The 11422-nt window shown below is 38.1% G+C and overlaps 1 protein-coding gene across 2 annotated transcripts; it reads right to left on the minus strand.

Annotated features, from left to right (window-relative positions):
• Positions 1–957: 957 nt before the first annotated feature.
• On the minus strand, positions 958–2615 carry LOC114884678 (spermine synthase-like). Of its 2 annotated transcripts, XM_029203797.1 has the most exons (2): positions 2356–2529; positions 1432–2205 (listed from the first exon to the last, which is right to left on the minus strand). In XM_029203797.1, the coding sequence occupies exons 1-2, from the start codon at positions 2527–2529 to the stop codon at positions 1432–1434; spliced, it is 948 nt and encodes a 315-aa protein (XP_029059630.1). The 2 variants fall into 2 exon arrangements, with proteins under 2 accessions (XP_029059629.1, XP_029059630.1); XM_029203796.1 differs by having other exon boundaries at positions 958–2615.
• Positions 2616–11422: the final 8807 nt, after the last annotated feature.

Genomic DNA, 11422 nt, shown 5'->3' on the forward strand with positions numbered 1-11422 from the left:
CTCCCCTTACTCCCCTACACAGTTTGGTAGCCTTTGGTGTGTCTGTTCAGAAACCTATGGCTTCTAAGAGTTAGAAAAACATTGTAGAATGTAAGTTTTGATTGTTAATGTGAAGTATTTCTTCTGATGAGAAGGTTGCACCAACATATCTGGCATCAAAATCATGTTAAAATCTGTCCCACAAAAAGACAGCAGGTTCTAACTTAACTACTGCTGTATTTAGAGATGTGTGGAAATAACTCATTTTAGATGTTAAAGGGAAGTATTTTGGCTCAGAACATTAAGCAATTGGACGACAATTCATGAGCTCAGGTTTTTAAGGTTTTTTTTGCGGACACGTTTGACACTGGGAGAATCACTGCTTCTCTTTACCTTGGCTTACTCATCAATAAAGTAGCACGTGATTATGCTGACTCACCTCATTCTCAGAGTGTTTATTCACTAGCACTGATAATGCACTATTCTGTCTAAGAAACCAATGAAAAATATTGCAAGGAGCAGGTAAAAGTGGTCACATTTTAGCTAAATAATAATTTGAAGGAAACTTACAAGAGCTTCAGGTATATAAATGAGAACAAAAACTTTGGCTAATTTAGGTAACATTTAACAAAAAATAATTTTCAGCGAAGATGAACAAAGTAGCTTGGATTCGTTTTAATTTTACTGTAAACTGAAGAGACAGCCAGAGTTAGGGCTGGGGCAGGAGGTGTGAGGAGCACTTGGGATGTGTGCTATAATACTAATAAGATAAGTACATATAGTTTTCAAGACCTTGAAAAGAAAGAGGATTTTTTTTGTGTGTGTGTGGTACGTGGGCCTCTCACTGTTGCGGCCTCTCCCGTTGCAGAGCACAGGCTCCGGACGTGCAGGCTCAGCGGCCATGGCTCACGGGCCCAGCCGCTCCGCGGCATGTGGGATCTCAACCACTGCGCCACCAGGGAAGTCCAAGAAAGAGGATTTTTTTTTTTCTCATTTGTAATTTTAATCGAAGCATTGCTATTCATTTTTAAAAGTCTTTCCTTATAAGCACCAAATTTTAATACCTATGTCAATTTGGGGGGAAAAGGAACTCCCGTCAAGAGCTTCCCTCCAGAAGAAAACAATGATGTTCATTCCTCCAAACAATCAAATTCGAAGTCTACCAAAACAGAAACAAAAAAAAGCCCACACAGAAAAACAAAAACAAAAATCACATTCTAGAGGTTCAGTGCATTTAGCAGCCTTCACTGTGCTGTCTAATCATCCTTCAAAAAAATAACTCTAGTTCATAAAAATATACATTTTCCATTTGATTTTTAAATTAAAAAATAATTTAAAAAAGGAAACTTGAAGGAATTCACAATTAATTGCCTGACTCCTTTCGATGTCATGTACAGCATATGAAGGTCAGGAAGGCTATTTGCAGCACACATGATTAGGGGAAATTGATTTTCAAGGTTTAGCTTTCTTCCAAACAGTGTAAAATATCCACAATTCCAAGTATGAAGGGACACAGACGATCTCCTTCAAGAATTCCACAGGACAATACAGGTGCCCCAGCTGTCCTTCATAGAGTGACAGGGCTTCAGTCAAATTGACACAGTTCCCCTGTGTAAAATATTTCCCATCCTGTTTCAATACTTTCATTGAGAGGTCAAGAATCAGTCTGAGAAACTCCCATGTGGAATAGTCTTCCGGAGATGTGGAGATTGGAACAGCTGTCAAATCATTAATCACATAATCAAACTCTCTCCCTTCTTTGGCGTACCTCTTCAGTACTGGAATACAGTCTTCTGTTAGAACCTGATAGCAGTCTCCTTTAAGATTGTCTAGGACATCACCACATGTTTTTCGCATGGATTTCTTACATGCGTCAATCACCATTTGGTCAATCTCTACCATAGTGACCATCTTTGGTTTCAGTTTGACTATTTCACATAATATGCCCCCATCTCCGCCTCCTAGAATCAGTACATCTTTGCCAGTGTAATCTTCTTTGCCGCTGCCCATGATGGCCCGGGTATACGCCAGATCACTTTCCGCCAAATTAACATCCCCACTGAGGATGAGAATATTTCCAAATTGTTTTGAGTGTAAAATTTTAATGTTCTGGTAAGGTGAGTCTTCATCATACCCCACTTCATCTATGTCGTACTCAACCAGGCGGCCATCTGCAGTGGGCCAGCATCTGTCAATGGCCCCTCCTCGAACTATGGGTGGTAATCGCTTCACCCGCTCAGTACTGTCCTGACTCAATTCTTTCATTCTTTCTTCTGCTTTGTTCAAAAGACTGTCAACTTCTTTGCCTTGCGCATTACTGTCGTAACTCTGAAGGTCCAGCAACACCAATCCATGCGGGTAAATTCTCAGATTGGCAAAGCTGCCGTTTTTGTTTACGTAGGTCGCTAAATAGCCATGGTCCTGCCAGGTGTGCACCAACCCCATCATCCCCTGCTCCTGGAAAATGGACTGGAGGCCTTTCAGAATGGTCTCACCATCAGCTTTGGTGCCGAGCATGAAGTCAAGGGTGCTGTGCCGTGCTGCTGCCATAGTGAGGCGAGGCCCTGGGCTATGCCTGGGGGAGGGGGCCGGGGAGACTGGGGGGCCGCGCGGTGTGTCAGGCTGCAGCCGGCGGGGAGTGCCAAGAGGATATTTTTGACATGTTGGAAGTTTGAAAGAAAAAGATCTTGCTAGTTCTGTGTACTGGAATGCAAAACTGATAAAAAAAAAAGTCTATCATTGTAAATCTGACATTAGAATGTTGCTTTTGACTACTAGTAAATTCAGCCCCTTAATTCTCTGCTTGACAGTGGATAGTTATTACAGCCATAACAGAGAATATGAAAATAATAATAAACTTACTAACTAAAATGACCATTCTTTATCTCATATTTAAGGTAATCACACTGTATGCCCTAAGCAACAGTTTAGCACCTTGTTCTTAGCCATGTGTACAACAATTTTAGATTAATAGCTGAATTTCCTTAGAGAAGAACTTGAACTTCATAAAAGGTCACTCTCTTTAGTTCAGAATGTTTTTCTTACATTTCAATCACTTTGCATTTTTATCAGTTCTCCCACTGAGTGGCTCAAATCATTTCACCAAAGGATCTTTTCAGATGAGGTGAGTCAACCATTTTTGGGAAATTCATTAGAATGGAGGCCACTAGAGCACCATTTGCTCAGTTGAAGTACTATTCACACAGGCTCAAGGAGTTAATGTGCTTACTAAGTGCTCGCAAAATAGTTTATTCCCCCAGAAAAGTCTCTCCCCAAAATTCATCAATTCCTTTAACATGCTAGCAAAGCAAGGATTCAAAGACTTGAAGCCTAATCCACTGGATAAATTACAGATTGTTCAAGGTGACATTTTTTACTTTAAGAGCAAGGTCTGGGAAGACACTGATTAGAAGGGGAAAATACAAAATCTCGAAAGAAGCAGAGATGGATTAAAGCCTTGACTTTGGTCAACTTCAGTCATTCAGCACATGTTGACTAGTGTGTGCTAGGATGAGGATGCAAAAGTGACCAAGGTAGACTCCTTGCCCTGAAGTAGTCTGCAAGCAAGTGGGAAAGACACTTTAACCTTAGACAGTAGCTCAATTTCCTTCTTCTAAAAAATGGAGAAAATAGTATACATCACAAGTTACTATAGTACAATAATGAAGAATGTGGGTGATAGCTAGAGTCAGATAGTCCTGAACTTGAACCCAGATTCTACCTATATCTTGACTCAATATGACCATGGGCAAGTTACTTAACTCACCTAATCATGAGATTCCCTGTCTTTAAAATTTGTTACAGCACTACTTAGCTGAAATGGTTGTTGTGTAAATTTGATTTGCTAATACACAAAGTACTTAACACAGTGCCAGGCACACAGGAAGGTACTTGTGTGCTTCCTGTGTGATTGTACACACAGACAATCACACTTAGATACTCACTGATTTTATATATATTTAAATCTTTAAGTCATGATAAAATATTATTGTCCCTCTTACACTTAACATATAGACAAACTATCAGTGTTAATCACATGAGCACACTTATAAAAAACACTTTGAAAGATAAAAGTTTTATACAAAATGAAACATTCATAATACAGACAAAAAAACCTATGATATTTAAAGGACACCAGTTACTTCGGTTATACAATTCAGTTACTTCTAAAGCCGTATGAACAGGAGGTGAAAGCAATGATCACCTGCTATTTCCCTACCATTGCTCACACACAAGCTTCAATCTTGTATAATTACAATTATTTTCCCCTATAAAACAACAGAGTAGTTTGTTAATAGGTCAATAATGAGCACTCATCTGACATACGTATGGAATAGAAATACTTCTTATGGCAGATAAACCCTAAGATTCCCCCCAAAAGCCCCAATTTCCCAGCTCATGATATCCACACCTTTGTCTAATCCCATCCCCTTGAGTGTAGATAGGAACTGTGACTTGTTTCTACCCGAGAGAATACAGCAAATGTGAAGGAATTTTGCAGATGTGGTTAAGGTCCTACATCAGTTGATTTTGAATTAATCAAAGGAACATTACCTCGGGTGGGCATGACTTTTTGTTGTTGTTGATAGTTGAAAGTTCTCAAAAATGGGACTGGGAATTCCTGAGGTCAGAGACTCTTGCTCTGTTGCTGGGCTTGAAGAAGTAAGCTACCATGTCGTGAGAGGGCCTATAAAGAGGGTCTTGTGACAAGGAACTGCAGGTAGCTTTTAGGAGCTGAAAGCAGCCTGGTCAACAGCCAGAAAAAAAAGTGTGTTCGGGAGACTCTTAGTCCTACAACCACAAGGGGATGAATCCTGTCAAGAATTGAGGAGCAATTGGAAACATATCTTTCCCCAGTTGAGCTTCTGATGAGACTGCAACGCCAATAACACCTAGACTGCAGCCTGATAAAAGACACTGAAGCAGAGAACCAAGCTAAGCTGTACTCTTCTGAGCTACAGAAACTGTGAGATAATACATATGTGTTATTTTAAGTTACTAAGTTTGTGGTCTCTTTTATACAGCACGGAAAACTAATATGCTCCTGTGGACAGAAAGGTTTTGAATTCAGGGCTCAGAAAGACAAGACAATCCAATAATAAGTGATGGCATTCTTTTATGTACTGAGATCATTTACTCCCTGTTGAAAGGGGGAGTCTTTCTACTTAGAACAGGAGATAAACTGAGATGGGATTCACCTCTCTGTAATTTCCTGGGTAAAGGAATGATCCACTTGAGATAAGGGTCACTGGAGTAGTCGAGAGTTTTATTTGTATTGCATCCACTAACGATACCATCAGGAAAAATTGCCATTAATTTTAGAGGGAGTGTCCTATACTGACTACTTTGGTAGTGAAGGAGGAGAAATTCTTATTAATTTCTCCCTCAGAAAAAAAGGGAGCAGAGAGAGAATTCCTAGATATCATCCAAAAAAAATATTAGGCATGTGACTATATCAGGGATGTGACTATAAAAGAAAACATAAGATGTCTGTGTGTAGGTGCTTTGGTGTAGAAAGTGCTTTGGAGGCATCATAGTCCTTTGCAATCTGAGAGAAATGGAGTGGGGGTTGTTTGTGTGAAGAGAAAGGAAGCAAAACAATTTCATGTAGGTCTGTGGGAAGGGCCACAGGGGCGTAATTGGGGTTTCAGATGAATCTAGGGGCCTAATTGGCTGGACACCACATTGGGCCACTTTTGAATCTATAAAACACAGGGAAACACAACTGCTCCTCTTGCAGTCCATATGTGGAAAATTTAACCATTTACAGAAAATATAGACTCATGATAGATTAGAGATGAAAAGGCACTTAAGGGTCCTTGAGTCTATTTCTTTCTTTTGCCGGTGAGAAAACTAAGGACAAGAGGTGGTAAATGACTACTCTATTGTCATTCAGCAAGTTATTATTAGAGCTGGAAATGGAACAAATATATATCTATTCAATAGGTATATATTTAATAGATATATATATACACAATGTATGGACTACATGAATTAAATATATATTTATATATATTTTGAATTAAATATATACTATTTTAAATTAATTACATATTAATTTAAATAACTTATACAAATATATTATTATTATATAACTGTATGTTAAATATATATATTTAGCCCAAAAGGTACTTTACACATAATTTAGTCCAATAGTCCCATGCTCTGGTTTTATAGATTGGGAAAACTGAGAGCCTGAAGAGTTACATGACAAAGCTGCTGTCTCCAGACATATAACACAAATAATTTTGCAAAACGAATCAGAAGCAATTCATTTAGGCTGCTGTTTCATTTCTCCATTCTACTACCTATGAGCACACAAATATTCACAGGAATTTACACATATTGAGACTCCTCTGTGGTATCCTGATTTCTCCTGTTCCATCTACAAAACTCCTGTGGTACTAGATCATCCTTTAACTCATCAATCTTCTTTGTGTCCCCTCATGAATCAAAACTCACCTGCCCCCATCCCCGTCCTTCTGAACATTTTGTCAAGTTGTTGTTTTCTAATCTGTGAGGAAGTCATTCTAAAGTGTTAAAGGATTACTATTATCTCTCCCAGAAATATATGCATTTTCAAAGCAATCATGAAAGTGCCATGCCTCAATTTCCTGAAATAACATCCAATATTAGAAATTTTACATTGTTGGAAAAGTGTTTCTGGAGAATATATCTGAAGCTTTTGGACAACACCATAAAATGACTTAGAAATTTTGATAGAGCTAGTTGCTAGGAAGTCACTTCAAAAGATAAACTGGAAGTAAACTGGGTACATGGCAATAACATCTTTAAAAAAAATCAGTGCTTTATAAGTCATAGGCACAGATACTTTCTGCATCTTTCTATTTTCAGTGTAGAACTGAATCTAAAGTGCTTAGCCTGGCTATGGAAAATCCCAGGGTATGTGTTGTTTAAACCATTTTGATGGTCCCCCGCTATTTTTAATGATATTTTTTCCTTACCTGAACAACCCAGAGGCTGAGCAAACGCAACCCAAGTCCTATGGTTCTTTTTAAATTCAGCTCCATTCACACCTCTCTCGCTCTGCTTCTTCCCACCCCCTACTCAGTTGCCATGTTCAACAGCACTTCAAAGGTGTGGCTGGCTTCATTTCTGGGCTTAGATCCTGTTTAAAGAAGAAGCTAAATTGGAATCAGTTTATCACCTTTGGCTAGGATTTTTAACAGAATTTAAAACCGGAGAGGAACCCCAGCCACATCTAAAATGATACCAAGTGTATCAGCTGGGTGCTTGATCTTCAAAGGAAGCTATAGCCCTAGATAAAGCTCACTTGTCACTCCTAGCCCTGCAGCTTGAGCCCTCGGATGCAGTTTCATGGACACCCAGGGTATTTTCAGTATTTTTATTTTTTTAAAAGGGGAGAAATTAGGCTTATTTTTACATATTTTTCTTTATATGATGATGCTTTTACTAAAATTAAAGCAAATGGAGAGAAATCAGTACTGGAAGATACACAAGCACAAAAGTTCCCAAAATTAATCTTCTCTCATTTACTTGGAATCAGGTCAGCAGTGGTAGTATTGAAAGCATAAACCCTAACCATCAAATAATCTTAGAGGGTAGAGAAAGCACAAACCACCACAGAGCTCCTTCACCTAACGGGCTGTGGTATGAGGGATGTAGTCGGTTGAAAGCAGAACCATTGTTTTGAAAACAGCGTAAGTCTTATTCTATATCTTCCTTCTGGTTTCAAGCTTTGCTTAACATATATCTTACATTTAACAAAGCTGCTATATGCCCTATAATCAGCGGCTTGAATACAGTATTTTATCCTCTGGAAGTGTCATGATACAGGTGTTCTCCATAGGGTAGGACTGGAAAACTCCAAGCAAAGACAGTAGCATAAACAAAAGTACAGTGAGATGAAATAATGGGGTATATTTGTGGAACTGCATGCATTTCAGAAATGATGATGGAGGTAGAGGTGACCTGCTAGGAAGTGAGGCTAAGGAGCAGGGAGAAGAATCTTATTACTCAGTTTAGATTGGCTGACTGAGTATGAGGAATGACTACAAGGTAGGGGCAGCATATAGAAAAGAGAGACTCAGGGATCATGAGAGCAGTTTGAGAGTGTAGTAGGCCAGAAGAAAATGCAGCTAAGAGGATAGTGGACATTAAATTCAGGAGAGACTTGAAGGTAAACCAAGTTCAAGGGATGACTGAAGAATACAATTATACAATGGACAGTGGTGTCAGTATTCAGGGATATGAGAAAGTGAGACAAAGAGAGAAGTACTGAATAGGTGAAGTCTATTATTTTAGGAAATTAAAGCTGAAAACATGGAGACTATACCAGGGTGATCCATTTATTTAGAGTTTAACACATGGAAGACAGGAAAGCTCCTCAAATGTGCATTTGTTAGACTGCATGGTTCAGGGGAAAGCCCATGGCTTTTAAAGCTTGAAGACCCATGTTGCTTTTCCATCTGTACCTCTATATCTGTGAGATGTTGGAATGTTGAGCATTGGTTTTCACATGTATAAAATAAATAATAATACCACTTACCCTATAGAATATTGTGAATATTAAGTACATTTATGTAAAACACCTGGCACAGTTTTTGGCACATATTGGGTGTGCAATAAATGTTAATTTTCCTTACTGTAGAAAATCTACTTGAGGTATGTTTGCATCCTGCAGAGCTTAAAAAAGGATTTTGTAGTAAAACAAGATTCAACATCATGGGCAGTAATGTATAAATACCAGAAGAGGAAAAAGAGCCAGGGACCACATTAAGGGTAAAGCCAATTGTGGCTGAGCAGGATAGAATTTAGCAATATTAAGCCTTAGTACCATCTTGAGAGAGACATGAACAGGGCTGTGTCCTTGATAATTAGGGCCTATGGTCCTTCTAGGTTGATATAAAATTTTTTATGAGCTTACCCTTCTACCTTTGTAATATGGTGCTATTTGAAAAAAGTATTTCCTGCTTAACCCAGTCAGAAGCAATTCAAGTAATGATTTCAGCCATCAAAATTCTGCACCAAAATGCCTTGTAATGCATTTTGCAAGCTTAATCTGTGAAAGTAATTAGTAAAACAGCTTTATTTTAATGTCATTCAATTAAATCTAGATCTCATTATTTGTGTTCCTACTAGGTACTAAACACCATGTGGGGTGCTGTGGGTAAAAAATGCATGAGATATATCCCATTTCTGCAAAGACCTCATGTTTTAGCAGACTATTTCTACTCATGTGGATTTTTCTCAGCATTGTCCCATGGGATATAGTAACTTTACATACTACCATGTGTCATACTAGGGCAAAGGTAGAGTTTATAAAACTAGACAAAATGTCCTAGTCTACATTATTTTTCAAAACCATCCAATGTCCTTTCTTACTGGAAGTTTATCTTGTCTTAAACTCTATCTGAATGTCAAAAATAAGATAGAATGAAACTTCTAGAATCAATACTTATTGTCAGTGAGAGAAATTATTTTACTAGGCTCCAAACATTCTGGTATCAAGAAAACACTGTTTCAGCAATATAGTCTTCAAAGGCAGGTATTATTTCTTGCTCAACTTTCTCAACAGCAGGGCTTTACTTTTGAAGGTATCTCACCAAACTTTGCTCAGTAACCCTTCTCCAAAGCTGGTAGGTAGAGTGAAAAAACTCTCTCTCTTACCTTTAAATGTGCACTTTCCCTCCTGGCAAATACCCTTGAATTCTTATTTTTAATCTCTCATTTCTCACACCCAAATTGATGTCTAATGATGCTAATTTCTAAATATTTCTTGAATCTATATTTTTTCCATCTCTACTCTAACTGTGCCAGGCCCTTATTTATCATCCAAATCAATGTAATAGCCTCCTAAACCAACTTTTCCTCTCCTGTTTTGCTCTACTGGCAAAGTAATCATTCAAATAAGAAACTCTGACTATGGATTCAATTTACTAAGTAGCTTCTGTGGAGCCTTATTGTCTACAAGATAAAATCCAAGTCTCTTTCTTTAGAATAAAAAATCTTCCATAAACTGACCATAAACTGACCCCTGCCTACACGTTTGGCATTTCTTCATGGTACTCCCTTCTTTACTTTAGCTGCAACACTAAAAACCTTCATCCCTGTGACATTTCACTGCTATCTGTGCTGTCAAAACTCAGCTTGAAATACCCTCTCCTTTATTTATTTTTTTTTACATCCTTATTGGAGTATAATTGCTTTACAATGGTGTGTTAGTTTCTGCTTTATAACAAAGTGAATCAGTTATACATATACATATGTTCCCATATCTCTTCCCTCTTGCGTCTCCCTCCCTCCCACCCCTCTAGGTGGTCACAAAGCACCGAGCTGATCTCCCTGTGCTATGCGGCTGCTTCCCACTATCTATTTTACGTTTGGTAGTGTATATATATCCAGGCCACTCTCTCACTTTGTCCCAGTTTACCCTTCCCCCTCCCCATACCCTCAAGTCCATTCTCTAGTAGGTCTGTGTCTTTATTCCCGTCTTACCCCTAGGTTCTTCGTGACATTTTTTTTTCCTTAGATTCCATATATATGTGTTAGCATATGGTATTTGTCTTTCTCTTTCTGACTTACTTCACTCTGAAAATACCTTCTCCTTATCTCCTACTTGTTCACTTGACCACATTCTACTCATATTTCAAGAATAAGTTCATGTGTCATTTCTTCCAGGAAGCATTCTCTGATAACCTTACATCAGGTAGGGTCAAATCCACTTCCTCTGAACTTGAATAGCTCTCTGTGTATCCTTTTATCATAGTACTTATTATTGAAGTTACCTGTATGGACTCTGAGCCTCTTCATGTCAAAAGCCGTATGTCATTAGTCTTTGTGTCATCTTCCATTGTGCCTGAAACATGATCATCACTCAATAAATATTTCATGAAGCATACCAATTCTCCCTGCTTTTCTAAAATATGCACAACATATTCATCATGGTTGCCATTTTCCTATGAACATGTCTCTCCACCCAATCCTACTTAATAAATTTGACAACTCTATCTAACCCTGATACACATGATATTTTGAGTGTTGGTGTTAGCTTTCCCATCTGCTCAGATTTGGTTGTTTATAACTATTTGGTGTTTTCTAGTCCTTAATTACTTTTATAATTTATTAGTGAATTTTATTCCAGGGTCATCTGGTTTCTTTGGTAGCCTGTGGAGAGAGATTCAACAAAAGCCACTTAAAATCTAAGTTAATTACAGTCTCTGTCTTAATTACAGACATGCTATGCATTTTATTAACTCCTTCAAAGAATCTTAAGTATGTGAAAAAAAGAAAACTTACTTTTGTAATAATTATGCTAATGTTATCTTGATAAATTTATCTATACTACCCAGGCCCCTAATGGCTAAAGTCTTTGTTGCAAAATAATCAGTGACCAGATGCTAGGTGTTTTGCTATTGGTTTACCTTTCTTGAAATCATTGCTGAACATGAACTTAAGCACA

The sequence above is a fragment of the Monodon monoceros genome, unplaced genomic scaffold (genome assembly GCF_005190385.1).
Source record: "Monodon monoceros isolate NGI ecotype Baffin Bay Population unplaced genomic scaffold, NGI_Narwhal_1 Super_Scaffold_5, whole genome shotgun sequence".
In the NCBI taxonomy this organism is placed as follows: domain Eukaryota; kingdom Metazoa; phylum Chordata; class Mammalia; order Artiodactyla; family Monodontidae; genus Monodon; species Monodon monoceros.